This window comes from Kryptolebias marmoratus, linkage group LG1 (assembly GCF_001649575.2).
Source record: "Kryptolebias marmoratus isolate JLee-2015 linkage group LG1, ASM164957v2, whole genome shotgun sequence".
Classification (NCBI taxonomy): domain Eukaryota; kingdom Metazoa; phylum Chordata; class Actinopteri; order Cyprinodontiformes; family Rivulidae; genus Kryptolebias; species Kryptolebias marmoratus.
The window spans coordinates 34,646,098-34,666,635 of record NC_051430.1 but is presented as its reverse complement, the minus strand read 5'-3'; the positions used below and the strand labels follow the sequence as shown (position 1 = coordinate 34,666,635).

Genomic DNA, 20,538 nt, shown 5'->3' with positions numbered 1-20,538 from the left:
CCGTTTGTGGACACCAGGGTGCCACTTCCGGTCCACGGAGGGCGGGGTTTATTTTATATTTAATATATTATTTTAAGTTTTATACTCATTGAGCTAAAATTAGATGTGGTAGTAGCTGAGAGTGAGCTCCGGCTTATACTCCGAGAGCTAACTGATGGCATTAAATGTCAGTCTGTTAGCAAAATATCTCATGAACCACTGGATGGATTTTAACGAAACTTTCAGGAAGTAACCGTTAGATGTTCCTCTACAGCTGATTAAATTTTGGAGCCAATCCAATTTAAGATGGCCGCCACAGCCAACTGAAAAATGGCTGTAACTCAGCACATTTTGCAGATATTCAGCTAAAATTTGGCGTGGTAGTAGCTGAGAGTGATTCCCAACAGTTACTCTGAGGGCTAATCGTTCGCTTAAAACTTCAGCTTTACCTGTCTGTTAGCAAAATATCTCATGAACCGCTGGACGGATTTTAACGAAACTTTCAGGAAGTAACCGTTAGATGTTCCTCTACAGCTGGGGGGGGTCAAACCCGATTCAAGATGGCCGCCACAGCCAGTTAACGTGTTTTACAGACGCCGATCTGACCCGAACGCACGATTCGGGTGTTTTAAGATAAACAAAGGAAAAAAAAAAAAAAGCAAGAAACGAGAGTGAGAACCCCCACGCCAAATGTTCAGTGTTTTATTTAAAAACTATAAACAGTCACCAAAGTAAATAAAGCCAATCTCTAACAGACTGTTAGGTCTATTTATAGTCACACATCCTACTGACACCGCAGAAATGAAGAGGGGTCGCCCCGGTCAGATGCTAACACGTTACACGACACACGGCAGAGAGGACAGTCTGAGGACGTGAGCCGGAATGTGGCATGGTATTAAGAATGAAAAAATAGTACAATAAAACTCCACACTATATTAAGATAGAAAAAAGTAGTGAAGAAAATATCATACCTGCACGTAAAGCAAAGAACACAGGAGAAAACCTGTATAAAAACTTCCATGTATTTAAACCAATTTACAAATTACAAAAGAATCCCGGCACGCGCTGTGATGAAAAAACGCTTACAGTGGATATATGTGTGTGTGCGTCGAGAGGGGGGAAGGTTGTGTATGTGTGACGGTACAGGAAGAGAATACCTTCAATATTCCTCTTTTTTTTTTTCGTTTTTCTTCTACAAAATGACATGAGATATATTATTCCATACTCTTTCAGCCAGCAAAATGAGTTCTACAAGGTATTATAATACAAAAAATGTCACAGTTCCACAAAAAAAACTGCTTTTTTTTCCCGCCTCCCCCTAAGCTTTACAGCATCAGTACCTTTGCAGAATTATTTACAAGTTTTTAAGTACATTCATCCACTGCTGAGTATAGAATCACATTGGATACAAGTGACCAAGGATCATTTAAAAAACAAAAAGCAAAAAAAAAATAACAACAAACATACTACTTTATTAAATCCTGCCAAAGTAATGCTTCTGTGAACCCCAGAGTCAGTCCTCCAGTGGCTGCATCGGCAGGAAAAGGATCCTCTTTATATATATTCACAATTTATTTACAAGATTCTCGTTTTCTGTTTTTAATTAATCATAATGGTTTTCATTTCAATAATAATAAATAAGTGAAAATATATCGACTCAAGTAAGAAAACCAAGCTACCAAGTTTCTAAAAGAAAAACAATTTCTCTGCACCAGAGTCCTCCTCGAATTCTTCTTCTGTTTGCTGCTGGCCCTGTGGGCTTCCGTAGCTCCGCCCACTCCCCCCCTCCTCAGTCACCCCCCTTTGCCTCATGCACATGAGGAGGAACCGAAATAATAATAATAATTAGAAAAAAAAACTACACCTAAAGAAAATGTGCTCATGTTTGGGTTTTTTTAGTCGGAGTCCCTCAGGGAAGATGACTCGAAGAGCTCCCCCTGGTGGGCAGCTGGTGGAAGACCCCGCCCCCAAGGCAGTTTCTTTTCTTTGTCCCGTCGTGGAGCGGAGGGAGGAGGGCAGCGGCAGGTCTTCGTCCTGGTTTCCCCTCGCCCTTTGACCCCTCTTCTTCTTCGCGGACCTGCTACAGACGGGGGGAGGGGTCGCGGGCGTCCATTTTTTTCTTCTTCTTTTTTTGGCGTTAGGCCTGAAGCGAGCGCGTGAGTTCGTAAAGGCATTTGGCGAGCGTGGTGGAGACCTCCATGTTGCTGAGCGCCAGCACGGAGAGGTGCGTCTCGTGCCTCTTTACCAACCTGAGGGGCGGAGCAGAGACAACGCTGCATCAGCCAATCGGCTCGTTAATCAATCAGCCCTGGAGTCCGGCGGGTACTTACATGCGACCGCAGTCCGAGTGCTTGGCGATGTTCTTTAACGTTAAGGCAGCGGTTAATCGGATGTGTTTGGTCACTGGGCCCTCCTTCTCGTCCTGGGACAGGAAATAAATTAAATGCATAAATAAGCAGAGGACGTATAATATAATATTACCACTGAAGCGTTATTATCCAGATTTCTGTTTCTCCTCCTCCTTGACTTCTGTCGTCGACCTTAAAGAGTTAAAATACTCTAGCGGGAAAGCTCCGCCCCCTCTCACAGACTGTTTTAATTTATCTCTAAAGTCCAGACTTCAAGCTTTACCCCAGTTTTTAAATTATCTCGATACGTCAAGGACAACCAGAGTTATGATAAATTATTCACGACATATTTTTTTATTTTGAAAAGCGTTGTCATATTTTCAGCACGTTAGAGTGAGAAGCGCCAAAACCGGGGAGTTCTCGGGGTTTAACTCCCCCATCCTCCGTCCGATCTCACCCCCAACCCAGCCGAATGAAAACACTCCCCCTCCTCTCCAATCTGACAGAGGCCCAACGTTTTCTGTCAAGCGACTAAAAATCCACAGAGAGAAGAAGAAAAAGGTGCAAAAATTAAAGGAAGTTTGGCAGCGCGGGAGTGAGTTATGGGTTTTATAGTTAGGGTGTAGTTTAGACTGGGACAGACAGGGAGGACTTTGTTGATGAACCAGGTGATCCATTATTTTATTTTAGAGGATTACTGGAAACAGAATCACATTTTATCTGTCCTTCCAGACAAAATGATAACAAGAGACAGATTCAGATCCATATTTTGAGCATCAGGATCTATTTTATAACATTTACCTGAATGATCCTGCATGAACAGGACACAGAAAATGACCAAAACTAAGAATGTAATGTGCCCCTCTGCCTTGTTTTGGACAGAAACTGTTTATATTCACGGCCCAAAGGATTTATGGCAATTTATTAGAACTCCTGAATGTTTGGTCTAAAAAACGCTGAAGAAATTGTCAACATTTTAATGGAGAAAGTGTTTATAACTTTGTTGTTTGCTTAATTTGTTCAAATGTTTATGACTATTACTGATTATATTTGCATTCTAAGTTTTAAAAGCATTTCATTAGGTATGTTTGTGGTTTTTACAGTAAAAAATATAAGAATTTTCCACACGGATTTTATGTTTTTGTGTGATTTTAGGTCTGTTGTGTTAATTCAGCAGGTCAAAAGTTTAAAAAAAAATCGCTCTTGTTTCCGTTTAAACTCTTATCCCTTTCTCTCCAGAGCTCCACAAGGTGGCAGCAGCGAGCAGCCGTCACAGTGGACGTGCGCCCCCTATAGACTGGCTGTGGGATAAGATTTTAAGCCCCGCCCCTCTGTGTAATTAAACAAGACACTATTTCCTGCTTTATGTTCAAACATACATTTTTTAAAACATCCAGTTTGAGGCTTTAGCGGGACGATCCGCTGACTGACAGCGCGGTGGGAGGAGCAGCGACAGATTCAGCTCTACTCACGGTGAAGTCCCTGAAGACCAAGTTTCGGGAACCTCTGCGGAGCGCCATGAGGGCCGCGCTCGGATGATTGACGATTGCTTTCGGTGCTCGCTGCTGTGCCAGAGTGCCGCCCGCCGCTGGTGGAGTCCTTCAAAACAAAAAGTCACGTTTAAACACCTGATCTGGAGAAGTTAAAGGTCGGCGGGAGGGAAGGCGTACGCACTGGGAAGAAGTCTGATTGGGGGGTTGTGCCTGCTGCTCCTCTAGTTTGAGTCCAGCCAGTAGCGCCTCTCGAGAACAGTGTTTATCCTGGGAGAGCGGAGCGGAAACAATGTCATCCTGCACAGTACGGCGCCGAAATGGGACAAACCAATCGGGTTTTACCTGCAAGTGCGTGATGAAGGACAGTCTCTGCCGGGGGAAGGACTCGCAGCCCTCCCACAGGCAGTGCCCGCCGTACACGTCCTTTCCGCCGTGCTGCGTCGCTGCGTGGTAAAACACCTGGGAGGGCGTTTCGAACCACCTGAAAAAGGAAACGAGAGGAGGTGAGGCGGCGGCGTTGGCGGACGCCAGGCTGGGTTGGCGGCGGCGGCGGCGGCTCGTACCGTTTGCAGGACTGCCACAGACACTTGAAGTTCTGCCCGGCTTTCCTGATCGGCTCCAACGGCGCTGCCGCCGGGCTCTGCTGTGCTGGGGGGCGGGGACTGGGGCTCCCCGTCGGCGCTGGCTGGGAGGCGGGAGGCGGGGACGGAGTTACGGCGGGCTGCGAAGAAGAATTTTTTCAAAACGTTTATTCGTGGCGATCAGATGCTTTTTGAAACGAGAACTCAGGGGTGTCCAACCCTGGTCCTCAGGGCCACCATCCTGCATGTTTTCCTTGTTCCTCTGCTCCAACACACCTGATTCAGAGGTTAAATCACCTCTTCATGTTCTGCAGAAGCCTGTTAATCACCCATTGATTCAGATCAGGTGTGTTGGAGCAGAGAAACAAGTAAAACCTGCAGGATGGAGGCCCTGAGGAACAGGATTGGACACCCCTGAGTGAACCCGTTTGTGAGCTGAGATGTAACCCGGGCCCGTCTGCTGGCCGAGGCTGTTCTCTCAGCTGCTTCGCTGTCGGAGGCGGGTATCAGTGAGAGCCACGTGGTCTGAACCGGCCCCACCTTCTTAACCTCCCAAACATTCACGTCAAACCACGAAGGGCTGTGGCGAAACCAGACTCACAAAGATTTCAGCAAACCAGTTTCCTCCCCAGCTGCAGCTGTTTTGCACGTCCTGCAGTGTAATCATGGAACATAAACGCATCGACAAACACTTTGTGTCTGCAAAACATGTTAGGAGAGCTGCAGACCAGGGACGATCCAGAAATGCTCATGAATGTCAGTTTAGAAGCTATCAAAGTTCTCAAATAAAGCACCTTTTGAGAATGTCAATGTTTGTTTTGAATTATCTGACAAAACTAGGAAGGATTTTTGGTTTATGTACAAAAAGTTATGGCTGTTTATTGATTTTAGTTTAAAAAGAAATCGCAACTTTTAGGAAAATGCCCCGCGAAATCAGGCATTTTAGCCGCAACAATCACAAAAAATGCCCGTGAAATCCTGGAGGGACTGCTTATTACCTAATGACAACACTTCCACAGCCTCTGTGGCGTATAAGTCATTCCCTGTGACTTGCTCATGATTTACCACACAGCAACACAAGCCAGCAGTCTTAAATCTTTGAAATCCATTAGAAAATTAAAATTAGAAACAATGAAGTCAATGCTGTAGTTTCAAGAAGTTTTGCCCAAGAACAGAGCAGCATCCTTTGCCGAAGCCCTGGTAGTACTGTGGAGGAACAAGGCAGCAGAAATACCTCAGCGCTGGAGTCAGCCCGTGTGGCCGTGAGTCACCGAGCGGGCGCCTGCTTCTGAATTAGGCTCCGCTCGCTCATCGTGGCCGAGGTAATCCCCCCGCTCGCTGGCTGCCGTGCCGCACGCCGGACTATAAATACACCCTGCCATCGTTTGTAGAGGAGGGAGAGAGCGCGAGCGAGCACGGGAGGGAGGGAGGGGAGAGTGCGGCGCTGCAGCGTCATCAACCGCTGTCTGAGCACAAGCGAGATAAAAAGGTGCAGCTGTATGTGACAGCCCCCCCCCCCCTGTATGCATAAATACAGGAACATCAGTCTCCTCCTGCTTCAACAACCCGCCGTTTGCATGTATTTTACTACGACCGTTTTAGAGGAGTGGCGAGCCCAGCCGCACAGCTTCCAGCTAAAAAAACGGGGAGGAAGGGGAGGGGGGGATCCGCAAAATGTGAGGACTGAGCGCAGCCGCTTCGATTCCTCTCAGCTGCCTAAATGCCCTTGGCGTGTTGTGTGTATACATGTGTGTGTGTGGGAGTCAAACGCCCCCTGCTGGTCGCTGGACACAGACGTGACAAACACGCCCCGCTGCATGTTTCTGCACACAAACCGCCGCCGCTACTACAACCTGACAGGGGTGGACTTCGGCGGTAATCCCAGAAAGGGTTTATCGACGACGCCGAGGCAAAAGAGAAAATACTTTCTTTTTTTTTGTCTACCACTGGAGCAAGGGAGCAGAATTCCCTCAGATGTAAATCCTTAAATAATAATCCCGACAGCCATTTCCATCCTCGTCTTAACTGTGGCCGGTGGGATAATCAGCTACGGGTTAGCAACGTTGTTAAGGATGCAAACGAGATTTTTTTTTTTTTTTTATATGTGAGGGAACTTTAACAATATAGCAAGTTTCCTTTAGAGCAGCTCGAGTGCCGATGAGAAAAAGTCATCAATGAGTACAATGAAACAGGCACGGCGTTATTAAATCTACTCCCGCCGTTTGTTTCTGACCGCGTAGAGTCATGATAAGAGCGGGAACCAACCGTCTCAAATCAACGTTTTGAAAAACCGCGATCATCTGAACCAGGTGCGGGCGTCAAGTAGAGACCGCTGGATTGATCGAAGACATTATTATCCTGCAGAACGTGAACGCACCGTTCTGCGGTTTCTCGCAGTCGTTTGGACATCGATGTTGCGATAAATTTCCGATCTGCTGTGCGGCGCCACAGAGAAGACGGTGAAATCTGTAGGTTGTTTGTCACAGTCTAATCGCCTCGCCTCTCGGCTCCCCCGTCCAACGCGGCTCAGGCTGGACCCTGAAACACCGGGTCCGAGGGCTCGACGGGGTCCGACAACGAGCCGCCGACCTCTAAATAAAAACCTACACCAGAGGTCCCCGAGCCCCGGGGCCACAGACCTTTAGGGTTAACCAGACTGGATTTTCTCCGCTCCATCCATCTCTGACTCCCTGTTGATGCGTGTCAGAACGCTTATCGAGGTCACGTGATCCATTTCCGCTAAAAACAAACCCACGAGCAGCAAAACGAGTAAAAAACAAACATCTGGAAGCCCTGGATGGGACCGTCTGGTTACTGAGAAACTGATTCAGTGTTTCTTTGTAGACTTTATATTTGTGGTGTCTCTTATTTTGAAGGGCGTGTTTAAACACAGAGNAAAAAAAAAAAAAAAAAAAGCGTTCGTCCCGGTTCGGATTGATTCTGGAGACTCAACGCCCGATCCTGGTGTTGCCTTAAAAAAGAAACAAGTTTCGACCCTTTGTGGGGTAAAAATAAAGTTAGGCGCTTCGGTGCAATCAAACGTTTTTAGTTGAACTTTCCCTCCTGCAGAGCGACGGCTACATCTCCAACTTTCTGTCAATATTTACTAAACATGGACAGGAAGCAGTTGTCACATGACTCAGAAGAACGCGGCGCCGCGGTGACTCACCGTCGTGCCGGCTGCTTGCGTGGGCGAGTAGTTCCTCTGCTGAGTGGCGTTCTCTATTGCTACTTTGGCTACTGTGCTCGGGTCAGTTCCCGCCGGCACTGCCACCATGGTGGCGCTGCTGCCGGCGTTGTTGGGGTCGCTGATGGTGATGATCCGCACTCCCACTTTGCTGGGGATCCCCGAGGGCGCCGCCGCGCCGCGGTCCTCGCTCTCGGCCGGCCTCTTGAGGCCCCGGGCCTCGGGGAGTACCCCGTTGGCGGGGGAGCTGGGGAGCAGTTGCTGCCGCAGCACGGGCGAGGCGTGGCCCGGCCCCAGAGGTCCGTTGGTTAATTCTGAGGAAGGCCTGTGAGCTGCGGGCTGGGGCCCGTTGGCCAGGCGCTCGGCCTGCTGAGGAGTAAGAGGAGGAGGAGGAGGCGGCTCTGGGCTCACCTCCCCGTTCCCCAAGCACTGTTTGGAAGCGACGTGATTTGGAATGTTTTTGTTAAAGTTTCCGCCGGCCTCCCCCCGCTCGAAGTCGCACACGCCGTTGACCAGCGTCTTTTTGGGCTCGGGCGTGTTCGGGCCGGGGGACAGCGCCTGCTTCCCGTTGGCAGCAGGACTCTCCGGAGCCGGGCCGTTGAGTGCTCCCTGGCTGTTCCCTGAGTGGTATGGAGGTAGACTGGACTCCATGCACTTCTGACCGTTTAGCAGCTTGGCGCCCGCCGCGACGTCACCGTTACTCGTTTTGCCGTTGGCGGCAGCGTCGCCCTCGTCCAAGGACGAGTTCTCCATCACTTCTATCTTCCTCTCGTGGATGTGCAGCTCCGTGACGTCCTTGGCCTCCTCTTCTTTCTGGCAGATGATCTTGTCTCCTCTGAGTGGCGCTGGCGGAGGCGGCGGAGGCGCCGGGGCGTGGTGGGGGACGCCGGGCGCGACGACGGCAGCGGTGGAGGTGGTGAAGCCGGCGCTGGGGACCACGGTGAACGTCACCTGGCCTGCTGCCGAGGGACCCTGAATGATGGCGGTCGCCCCCGGGCTGCTTGTGGAAATGAGCTGTCCCGGCAGGAGCTGGACCGTCTGCAGCGGCGGAGCGCCGGCGGCGGGAAGCTGGCCCGGCACCAGCTGCACGCTGAGCTGCTGCGGCTGAGGAGGAGGATTCTGGCTGCCGTAGCCGGCCTGGTAGAGGACCTGCGGACTGGGGGCTATCGTGTTGTTGGGAGGGGGCACCTGCGGCGCGGGTAGGATCAACTTCCCCCCGGGCGTCGACGGCCCTCGCTTTGGAAGCAGTAGCTGTTTGATCAAGCTGGACTCGGTGGAGGTAGGCTGAGGAGTAGTAGTCTGGGAGAGTATCTGGAGAGGCGGCGGCTGCTGGTGCCGTTTTGCCGACAGTGCATGGCTAACAGTTTGACTCGACTGGACCTGGGGGGTTGAGGGAGGGGGAGGAGGCGGGCAGGGACCCGAAGCAGCGCTGGGCTGCCCGGCTACCTGGACCGCCTGGGCACCGGTGATGGCGGCGGGGTTGGCGAGGACGATCTGATGTATGGCGGGGGTGTAGGCGGCGCTCGGCTGGGGGTTGGGACTGACGATGACCACGCTCTGCGTCGGAGGCTGCTGGTTGGGAGGAGCTACCGCGGCCGCCGGCCCACCTGACGGGTTCGGTGCTGGTTTGGGGGCGATGTTTTGAAACGTGACCCGGGACCCTTGGGAATTGGGCGCACCTGCGTTACTGAACACCTGACCGGCGCCGCCCTGGGGTTCGACCTGCGGGGCGCCGCTCGGATTCCCAGAGAGAGGAAGGGTCTGAGGCAGCGGTGGATGCTGGGTAATTGGGGGGCACACGCCTTGTACCCTGGTGGTGAGGATGTGGCCTGGCGGTACGGGCTGAAACAGCGTGACGGGGGTCCCGGTGGGGAGCATGGGGGAGTGCTGCTGCTGAGACGAGGGGTTCTGGGGACTGTGGTTCGACGGGACTTGGACCGCCGGGCTGGGTCGGACCTGCAGCTGCTGATTTGGTGGTGACTGCGGAGGCACCTGCGGTGGCACCGGGTGACGGGGAACAGTCTGGTGGCTCGCGTGAAGAGGTTCCTGGGACGTCAAGGCCACAGATGGGGCGGAGTTGTGGGCGGGGCCTGGGGCCCGGACAAACTGTGGTCCTGGAGGTAAGCCTGGAAAAAAAAACAGTTTTATCTTTAATATCATCTCCACTTTTAAGTTTCATGTGTAGTTTGAGTCCGGTTCTACCTGGGGGCGGGGCCTGAGGGTCTCCGGGCACGTCGTGCCGAGCTGCCGGAGGTGGAGGCGCCGCCGCCGCCGGGTTCTGCTGCTGCTGCTGGTAGTACAGCTGGACGGGCAGCGGGATCGCCCTCCGCCTTATTCCCACCAGGAGGATCTGAACCTGGCTGCTGGCTTTGGCCTCCTCTTGTCGCCTCATCGTGTGGTTGGGGAACACGGTCCTGTGGAGCAGAGGGACGTTAGAAATCACTAGTCGTTTCAGATAAAGGCTTAAACTTCGACGCGACCCGTTAAACGGACCGCAGACATTTGAGGAAGCCGGTGGAGTTCAGGATGTTGCTTCGTCCCATTTTGCTGCACGTGGCGAGGTACTCGGAGTACATTTCCGATCGGGACACGGAGCCCTCGGCGTTCGTCTCGAAGTGTGCATTCAGCCTGTTGGGCAGAAACACAAACCAGATTTAATATGAGGAGCAACTCTCGTTTTTTCTCATTGTCCGAAGATATTAATCTCACCACTGCAGCGTAAACTTCTCCCCGTCTAGTTCAACGATGCCAGGAGGAGGAACGCCGGGCTGGGCTGGGACCCGCGTTACTGAAGAAACAAAACGATTGTTAGTGATACTCGGGTCATCCACTAGATGGCAGCAAACTGATAACTGTGGAGCAGAGGAACCTGCAGGTTTCACTGCATCAAACCCTCATTGGCTGATTCACACATTTATTTCAAACCAAACAGGGGTGAGGATTACATTGCCTATATTAGCCATTTTCTTTGATGCAAGATTGTTTGATAACGACTAAAGGAATAATGCAGCCATTTGGAAGTAGGGTTTCATGTAAAGGTCATATTTTTCCCCACTATAAACACAGAGACTGATGAGCTAATGGCTAGTCAGTGAATTGTTGTAAAATAAATAAATAAACAAAAATGCAACAATCTCACAAATTTCATGCAAACACTATTTGAGAGATTTTGCATCGCACAAAAATTAAAATTCTATTTATTCGGTTGTTTAAGTGTGTGAATAGAGGCGGCGGCAGCTAGCTGGAGCACGTCCTGCAGGAGAAATGTTTAAGATATGAGGTAAAATCCAGGCAGGAAGTGAGTCTTTTAGGACGATTGGCAAGCTAAAAAATGGCGTCTATAATCGTAAAAATTCAGACATGTATCCATTTTGGCTGAAATGTTACAAATTTCCAGCTGAATGTGACAGCTGGACAGCAGGAAGTGCTACAGCTAGCTGCTGCTGCGATTTAAGCGTCAGAATTAAAGCTGACAGTGATTTAAAGGCTGGTCAGAAACACTCACCGGGCGCCGGAGTTCCTTGCACGGCTGCAGGGACCTGCTCCACCAGCTGCGGTCGGACCTCGGCCGCCTGGTCGGCGTTCGCCTGATGCTCGATCAACCGCACCGCCGTGAGGGCGTCCGGTCCGAACGTGTGAAGGTCTACCGATACCAACCGCACTAAGAGGTCTGGAGGGGGGAGACAGGACATGTGATGAGGTGAGCAGAAGACAGATCAGCGAACGTCCGAGGTCGGAGCGGATCCGTACCTATGCTGCGGTCGACCGAGGCGATCTTGCTGCAGGGCACCTCGCCGAGCTGGGCCAGCAGGTAGAGCACCTCCAGGGAGGCCATGAGGAGCAGGAGGTCCGGCAGCGTGAGGAGCATCATCACCTCCCTGTACGACTCCTGGTCCACGTACTCGCAGATCAGCACACCGTTATCCTCCGCTTTGCTGAGGTTGCCCAGGATCTCCATGGCTGCGAGACGCACAGGAACACGCCGACTGTAAATTCAACTAATTCCTACAGATCAAAAAAAGGCGGAGCCGGAGAAAACCTACCTCTCATTTTGAGGAAGCGGTCCCTGGACATCAAGCATTTGGTGATGGTGTGAAAGATCAGGTGCGTCGTCCGAAAGTCTACGGGATCCAGCTGAAGCTGCGAGCAGACGGGAGATCAGATCAGAACCGAGCCGGGATATGGTCATCGTCACGGAGACCGGAACGAGACCAACACATGTGTGCAGCTTCTGCAGTTTTCTGTACTCCGTGGCGAGCCGCAGTTGGACATCTGGTAAAGACATGTCCAACCGGGAGGAGACGCCCGTTCTCGTTCCGTATTAATGAACGACACTTTCTGTCTTATAAGCCCAGATGGTACGAAAGAAATCAACTAAACTAGCCAGCTAACTAATAAACTGTGTGAACTGAAGGATTCGGTGAACAAAACGTTTGAACGAATCGTTTTAATGAACTGATTCTAGTGATTCAGTTCCCATCACTGCTGTGGAAAGAGCCGTCTGGGTTTCTGTCCAATCCAGAAGCACTCTTATTATTATTATTCTTCCGTTTCAGTCATGTTTTCAGTTCCCCACTCCTCCCGCAGCGTTGGAAACAACCTTTAACTCTGTGCGTTTTGCAGCTATGGAGCTTAAATGTGGCGTGGCAGCAGCTGACAGATCCTTGTCCAAAATAGCTCCAACTGTCATTTTTCAACCTTATTGGGCCGAAACTACAAAAAGCTGCGGGCGACATGCATCCCTTTAAGGAATCTGAACCTTTAAAAGCACAAAAGATAATGTCTTCCACTCACTTTTAAACCATCCGAACTTGACTATAATAAGCTTTAAACCTCCTGCGCAGCTTATATATTCAACATTATTTAAACATTAATCCGTCTGATCCTGGAACGGCGCCACGGTGCGGTCGTTTTGAGTAACCAGCGATTTTAAACTGCCAGGCTTTCAGTTCCTGCCGCGCTTTTAGATGCAGATTCACTTTCGCTTTTCCATCATTTTTAAACTGCTGAAACAAAAACCAAATATTATTTTTTAAAAACAGACCATAACGCTCCCAGAAGGAATAATTAAAACAAAAACTGTTTCCTTCAATAGTTTGAGCCACAACTCGTGCAACAACAAAAAAAAAGCAACAGAACTGAATAAACTGTGAGGAAATAAATGACACAACTGCTTGCCGTACTTCCTGATTTGAATTGAACAAACCACTCTGTGTTTTTTTTGGCCTCGTTTCTGTTCTGGATTTATATGGATCTGGACCCACCTCGGCGGCCACGTTGCCCAGCGTGTCGAGCCCGAGCTGTCGCAGCGAGATGAGGTTGCAGTGGGCGCAGAGCAGCAGGAAGCGCAGGCACGTTCGGTTGGCCGCCAGCAGCTTGACGTTGGCCTCCTCGAAGGAGAGGTTCCGCAGGATGACGGCGATCTGCAGCACCCGCTGGGCCTCCACGTCGCCGATGCCCGAGTTCCGCGGCGGGTGGAAGAGGCTCGGCCAGCGCTCCTCGCACGACGTACCGTCTGGACAGAACGGACATTTTTTAATCCCCTGATCCCTGCAGGGTTGGGACTTCTAACGCAGCAAGACGTGCTCACCTTGTGCTGGACTGCTCTTGTCCCAGATCAGCTCTCTGACTTCGGCGTCCTCCACCACCTCTTTCCAGAACTGGAACACAACAGAGGCCGTTAGCGGCGAGGCTCGAACGCTCGCGCCGACAATCTGTCAGGCTGTGGAGCGACAAACCGCGGCTGAACACCGGGGTTAAAGTGGAGCCGGGCTGTGAATGAGTCAGTCTCACTGCCAGACAAACAGTGAGTAAGACCGGCAACATCCAGCTAATAATTATATTTTTCTTCCTTTATTTCAGCTCCAAGAGAAAACCTGCAGCTTCAGTTTCAACTAAAGGAGTCGTTTCTGAATGAACTGTGTGGCTTCAACATAGTGGACAGAAAAAACTAAAACTTGTCTTTTCTGTTGTGTTAATGGATATAAATGATATTTATTTCTGTCAGTTTAGTTAAAGCTTCGAAGAGCCGCTGGAGGGGGACTAATGAGCCGCGTGTGGACCTAGAGCCACCAGTTGCAGACCCCAGCTGTGTAACATGACTGAAACTGATTATTTAACATTTATGAATAAAGTAAAAACCTAATAAATATATGTTACCCTGACAAAGTCCCGGGAGGTTTTCTCCTTCCAGTCGGTCCCAAACACCCCGGAGAAGCTACCTAATGCTTCAAAACAAAACAACGATGAAGGAAAGGTTAGCCTGATTTAGCTTTAAGTTTTTTTCCAACCTCGAGGCCCGACGGGGACTTACAGTCGTCGAAGACGCCGGCGTGGGCCAGCAGCAGCGTGACCAGCTTGGGGTCTTTGTCCAGCTGCATGGCGTGTTTGCTCTCGTTGGACAGCAGGGTGCAAACATTGACGGCGAAGTCGACTTCGTTGGGGAGGCTGGAGAGGAGCGACAGCACCAGTTTGTTGTAGTCGCACGGCTGGATGAAATCCGTCGACAGCCCATAACTTTGGCGGAGATAGTCTGAAAGGAAAGGGATGGAAAAAGAAAGAAATAAGATGTTTCACAGTGAAGCAAAACAAATATAATTTGTCGAACAGCTACTGAACCTTAGTGTCTGCTTTTTATAATAACGAGTTTCGAACGACGCTTTGGATGAGATGATCCAAGAATACAAGAGTTTGGAAGAACAATCGACAAAAACACAAGTTTTCTACAATCAGTCCATTGTTTTGTCGTCTGAAGGTGACATTTTTCCAAAAAGAGGCTCCGTCAGATCGGGAGTCCCGCCGAGTCGATCTGTGCCGGCTGAGTTTGTCCGGCAGAGAATCCAACAGCTGCTGTACGACGTCTCGTCTGAGATGAGCAGAATACCGCCTCGGAGACGACGGCACAGGAAAATGAAGGATGAGAACAACTCCAGTTAGGAGAAGAAGAAGAGTTTAAATCAGACTAAGAACGAATAAAATAATAAATAAAAACAAGAAAATGATCAAAGGACTCAGAATCCAAAGCATGAATTCACTCGGACACAGACCAGGTGTTCACAGAGGGGTCGCATGAGACCTTTGAAATCCATAGGGATCATCCCTGACTCATGAGGTGTCCTGTTTGACATTTGACATTTCTACGTTAAATGGTTATCAGTTTAGAGCGGCCGGACGGCGCCACAGCCTAATAGGACGGGTTTATAAAAAATAAAAATAAAAGAGATTTCTTATGGCGCTGTACAAACTGCACTACAACGTGTTTACAGCGAGATCCATAAAGAACTAGAGATCTTACAACTAGTGATCAGCACTCTGTCCACCAACAACAAGCAGCTCCAGCTGTTCCAGCTGCACAGAAGGAGGATGTTTCACTGAACACCCACTCAATAAGGAGACAGATGAAGTTATCCAAGTTAAGGCGATCTAAACGTGGATTACTAATGCCCCTTTTACACGGGCTCTAAAAGGTCCCGGCTCCACTCTACTCAGCTTGCTTTGTGCGCGTTTCAAGGCCGGTCCCTGCTTCTTTGGTCCCTGTTTCGGAGTCGGGCCAGCCGGGCCGGCCCTTCTTCGTGGGCGGAGCAAGCTTAGCTCCTGTTCACTCATTGGTCGTGGGTGTGGCCAGATGCAAGCATAAAGAGCGAAGGTAGGAATAGAAACAACAGTGTTAGCTTACCCTGCAGCGTTTCTGCCATCTGTCCCCCAGCTGAAGGCCTGTAAAGCCTGAAATCTCCGGCTGATAACAGCTGTCCTACTCCGCGCAACAATCGCAGCATCCAGAGCATTTCTTCCACTGCGCCTCTCTTCCTGAAGTCTCAGGAGAATCCCCATAAGTTTAAAAACGTTGTCCATAGCGCTTCCGTTGTTTACACAACTGGCGCTGAGTTTTCGTTGGTCTATGCTGTCCTCGTCCTGCTGTGGTTTTTATAGCACCTGGACACACCGCTGCATGTCCTCAGCGGAACGAAACAACAAGCCAAGCTTCCGATGGACACAAACTCTGATCACTTTAGTTCTGAGTCAAACTGTGCAACTCGTGTAAACAACAGCCTGAATGAAAATGAGGTCAAACAAATGTAAGCAGTGAATTAGTCCCTTTCCTCTTATTTCCATCCCCGTCCTTCCGCAGCTTTAACACAGCTGAAGGTCGATGCAAACAATAACCAGCCTGGTCCAAACACGTCCTGCTGTCCTACAGGGCTGCAGGATGTGAGTTTAGTTTGTATAAACCGTGTCTCCGTGGATAAGCAGCAGCAGCAGCAGGCGGAGTTTGGAGCCTTAAACAGGAAGGCAGAGCAGACGGCGCTCGTCGGATCGTAAACCTGTCCTGTCAATCTTTGCCTGCACTGAATTATTACGCAGGAAATGAGCGGGAATTTTTCCTTTCTTATGAACTTTAATTGTACAAGAATTTAGACTGAATGCCTGCAATCCCATGCAAGTCTTAAATGAACCACGAAGGAGCCGATTTACGACTGTGGGGCTAGATTTGAATTTATAGAGGGAACATACCGAATTCAAATTGTTTTCCTTAAAAATAAATAAAACAAAAACCACCTTTGCCATCAGGATTAGACAAACACCTTAGTTCTCAAATGGCGGGCTACCCAGAACTACGAACAGCTGATTTAATGACTTATTTTATCACCAAACCAAGAAGAGTTTTCATCCCTCCTGTCTGAGTGCACTAATAACAGTATGATCAGGTGCAGGAGGAAGGGAAGAGTTTTGGGTCGTGGTGTTGCCTTTTATGTACCGTATTTTCTGGACTATAAAGCACCTAAAAGCCTTCAATTTTCTCCAAAAACGACAGAGCGCCTTATAATCTGGAGCAACTTCTATATGTAAGAAGTCGTGATGTTTTAGTACGACTTTGGTTAAACTACAAAGCTGCACCGCTCGCAGCTTTAGACCCCGACATACTCCAGGCGGACTGCCCGCGAACGTATAGACGTCATGGTGTCACCAGACGAGGAGGACGAGATCGCTTGCCTCTTCCTTCTTCAGCTCCTGCGATTGCTCTGAGCGTTCGCCCCGCCGCTCCACGGGACGTTTCCGTCCTCCCTGAGCTCGCCTCGGGACGACCTGCGTCACACTTTCACATGCGTCCTGCCCCACCTGACGTTGGGCAAACCCACCTCACCAGGTCGGAGAAAAGTGACCAGAACTATTTAGCCGAGGTACAAACTAACCCTTTTGGCACATTTTAGCAAAACGGGGCAAAAAACGACTTCAAATAGGAATCCTCCTTAAACCGTCCTTTAACCCGACACATTCCTGGTACTGAAGATCCAAAATGTGCTCGAAATAGAAACGCAGACAGTTTTACCGAGCAGAGATTGGCAGGCGAACAGCAGCTGACGAGGACGTGGGTCAGAGGAAACACAGCTTATGATGTCCTAAGACGGTGGAAATGAAGCATCACAGCTCAAACTACGGCCACGCGCCCGTGAAGCCTCGCTCTGCGGATGCGTTTCATCTCCGTTTGTCGCGTGCGATTCCCCCCCACCGGGAGTGCGTTTGGAAGTCAATTAGCCCAGCAGGCAGAGCCGGAGGGGGAAAACCAGCAGGCGCTTCCTTCTTCCTTGAATCGATGAATCGCCCGTCAGGGAAGTCAGTTATCTCCGACGGGCGACGCTACAACGCCGTGGCAAAGGGGACGGCTCGGGTTCGGAGCGCGAGAGACGGAAACATGACGGTCTCTCTCTCTTTGGCTTTGAAAGATTACAAGTCAGCGTGTGGGAAAACCTGCGAGCTAAAAAAAAGAAAACGACTACATTGTTGTTAGCCTTGGTTCAAGTGAGGTAAAAAAAAAAAGAGTTTAATGAGTCACTGAGTAACAAAGTGCTTCATGCCGACAGCAGTGGAATTCTGGCCCCGTGCAACAAGAGAGAATGCCCTGAGGAGAAATATATACGTTTTAAAAAGCTAAATAATAGTATTATCCGCACTATCCGCTCTGGATTGTAAGGCGCACCGTCGTTTTTTGAGAAAACTGAAGGCTTTTTTGCATACAGAAATATGAAATTGAAATTTAAAGTTTCTGTTTAACGAAAGACTTATTAAATAAGTCTTTCTTCCTTTCTTTAAATGACTAGTTTTTAACGGTTGACGTTTTACCGCCGGGCATCAATAAAAATCCAGACGCTTCAACTTCAAATTACAGCAGAAAACTGAAAGACGACGTGGATAAAACGGCTGTAGCTGCGAGCTGATCTGACAGGAGTTCGAGGACAAAAAAAGGATTGACTGAAGAGGACATTGGAGTGAAACTCCTTTGGGTGTTTATCATTATTTTTAACAAGTTGCTCACTGATCAACACAGTGATAACTAAACAGCTGAAGAAGAGCGTCAGACTTCATCCTCTTCCAGGCTGACTCTTCCTCTCAGCACGTAGCTGCAGAGGCTGAAGGAGAAACGGAGGAAAGCTGCCTTGATGACGCAGTTTGAACGCCAGAATCATTAGGATTCTTGTAATGAAGTTATGCTTCTTCTGTTATTTAGTATCAAGGTTTGAAATGCTTTTGTTCTTTGTTTGAACTGAGGAAGACTCCGGTCCTCCCTTCTGCATCTGGCCTTGACTGATTTGCTCTCACTCCCTGTATTATCAGATCTTCTTCGTGAGAAACGAAGCTGCTCAGTAACTTTGTAAAAGTGTGGCTGAACATAAAAGCGTGTGTTGCTTTTCTTTCAGGGCTCTTCTCCTGACTGAGTTCAGTGAGTTGAGCTGCTGGCTGATGAGTTAGCGTCTTTAATGACCCTCGGCTCAGAGGCTCGCTGCAGCCTGGATATTTCAAGAAAATGCACCCAGACCAAAATATTTTCAAAAACAAATATAGATGTTCTGTATTTATTCCTGGAGTTTATAACCAAAATAACCAAATAACTAATGTAGTGAACAAAGATGGTTTCAGAACTTTAAATACCTGGTTAATCCGTCTTCTTTAACTGCTTTTCTGTTAATCAGACCCTCCAGGATTTTGCAACGTTGCGATCGCAACTATTAATGCAAAATCCAGCAAACTTTGCCCAAAACACAGCAACTTTCCTGCAACTTTAACCCAATATTTATTGTTTCTGAAGTGATTCCCTGTGCAGTTTGACGCTCCTATGTTAGCGTTCGAAACAAAGACATTGTCTACAGATGGACGGACAGACGGCGCCATCCTTTATTTTTTAAAGACACCCTATGACAGAAGACGAGGTCTGGCTCGTCGTCCAACAAAAACCCCATCAGTATGAACAGAATCAGGAGAAGAAGCTGATCAGATGCCAAAACACAGCAGAACATAAACTTTAACTTGTCACAGAGGCAACAAGAAACCAACAAGCAGAAACCGTACGGCGGCACATCCACCAGCTCTGACCACAGCTGGATGAACATCCAGAACGACGGAGACCAACTGAGCGAGACAAATACGTCCACACCGTCTGATCCGGACGGCTCAGAGCGGCGGAGCGAGCCGACGAGGAGCCTACCTGAGACGACATGTTGCTGGTAGTTGTAAGAGCTCGGAATCGCGCCGACTGGAAGAGAGGCTTTGGGGTTCCCCGGCTGCGCTTCTTCATCGTCCTCCCCGAAGTGGTGGACCTTCTCGTACTTCTCCAGGTATCTGTGTGAGGAAAGACGGACACGTTTAGGGAAAAAAAGGGGCGGGGCGACTGGATCGGTTGGATCCAACCACGTTTGCTCGGAACTGAACAAGATGGAGTTAAGTTCATGATGAGCTTTTAGTCGTGATTTGTGACGGCCAAAAACTACAAGTCAGACACTGAAAAGGTTTCTCTTTCTTAGTGAGAAAAGGAGGGTTTCAAATAACCCAACTAAATAACATCTCCTGATGTAAAAATACCAAATAAATTATTAAACGCTCATGTCTTAGTCAGGTGATAGCGTGGGAAAATAACAGCTTATATCAGGGAGAGAAGGTTATAAGGTTACAAGTTATGAGCTATTTGGCTTTCCGTACATCCTCAGAGAGACCCTGAAAGTTATTCTTTTTTTTGCTAATTCTATCTAAATGTGCTCTTCTAGCTTGTGCTTCAGATGGCATCGTCACCGACTTCTTTTAGAAAGCAAACAAACAAACGGTGATTGTATGCCTCGCCTCCTATGTGCACCATGACAAATCGGTACGAATACAAACATCTTTACACCCCTAGGAAGAACACTAATAAATAAATTCTAAATTAATCTCAAACTCCAAAGCTCCGAGTCAGGAAAATAAATTCAAACAACGTCAGATGGTGATGAATTAAGAATACACGATGCAACACAAGCACTTCAGGTTTATTAAACTAAAGATGCTTTTAAAACACAGAAAAAACCGCCAGGATTAAATGCTCCCTGAAGTGTTTGATAAAACAGGCAGAAAAACCAAAATAAATCCAGTTTGTTCAGGAGTTCGAACGACGCCAACATATTGAAATCAGCTGTTTATTTAAGGATTCTGTTGTTTCAGAACCTGGAACACTTTACATTTGTTTAATTGCGAGGAGAACGTGTAGAGTAGGGAAATTTAAGAGTCATTTAGCCGATATTTGAATATGAACGTACATCGGATTAGGAAAAGCTCGTTTGTGTTGGACATTCTGGTTCTCCGACATTAAAATGGGATCTTTTCTCTGTAGTGACACCTACTGTTCAAAAGGAGGACTGCACATTTAAAAAAAAAAGCTACGAACTTGCTCCCGCTCGTTAATAAAAACAGCTTCGAAGTGTCTTAAATGACAAAAATCTGTGAAATCGTGTCAGATAAACCTGTCATAACGAGCTGATGCTTCTACTAACCTTGTAAAAAACTTTACCCAATATTTATTGTTTCTGAAGTGATTCTCCACCGTTTCTGCGGTCTAGTCTCTTCTTTGTGGGTTTGTGTAGCGTGGAATACAAAATAACCCCAAATAACTCAGGAAGAAGACACGTGACGTCACTTCCTGTTAACATCAG

At 48.8% G+C, this 20,538-nt stretch overlaps 1 protein-coding gene across 1 annotated transcript in view; it reads right to left on the bottom strand.

The window, feature by feature from the left end:
* Window positions 1–665: 665 nt before the first annotated feature.
* Window positions 666–20,538, bottom strand: part of arid2 (AT rich interactive domain 2 (ARID, RFX-like)) — a 29,738-nt gene continuing 9,865 nt past the window's right edge. Inside the window, exons 5-22 of the mRNA XM_017431590.3 lie at window positions 19,068–19,201; window positions 13,902–14,120; window positions 13,748–13,815; window positions 13,179–13,248; window positions 12,853–13,103; window positions 11,632–11,728; window positions 11,339–11,548; window positions 11,094–11,258; window positions 10,298–10,376; window positions 10,082–10,216; window positions 9,791–10,002; window positions 7,571–9,714; window positions 4,384–4,541; window positions 4,163–4,301; window positions 4,002–4,087; window positions 3,800–3,926; window positions 2,310–2,401; window positions 666–2,228 (exon numbers count right to left, since the gene is read on the bottom strand). Of these exons, the coding sequence (XP_017287079.1) occupies window positions 2,117–2,228; window positions 2,310–2,401; window positions 3,800–3,926; window positions 4,002–4,087; window positions 4,163–4,301; window positions 4,384–4,541; window positions 7,571–9,714; window positions 9,791–10,002; window positions 10,082–10,216; window positions 10,298–10,376; window positions 11,094–11,258; window positions 11,339–11,548; window positions 11,632–11,728; window positions 12,853–13,103; window positions 13,179–13,248; window positions 13,748–13,815; window positions 13,902–14,120; window positions 19,068–19,201 (4,498 nt within the window). The 3' untranslated portion in view covers window positions 666–2,116. The remainder of the gene's footprint in view (window positions 2,229–2,309; window positions 2,402–3,799; window positions 3,927–4,001; window positions 4,088–4,162; window positions 4,302–4,383; window positions 4,542–7,570; window positions 9,715–9,790; window positions 10,003–10,081; window positions 10,217–10,297; window positions 10,377–11,093; window positions 11,259–11,338; window positions 11,549–11,631; window positions 11,729–12,852; window positions 13,104–13,178; window positions 13,249–13,747; window positions 13,816–13,901; window positions 14,121–19,067; window positions 19,202–20,538) is intronic.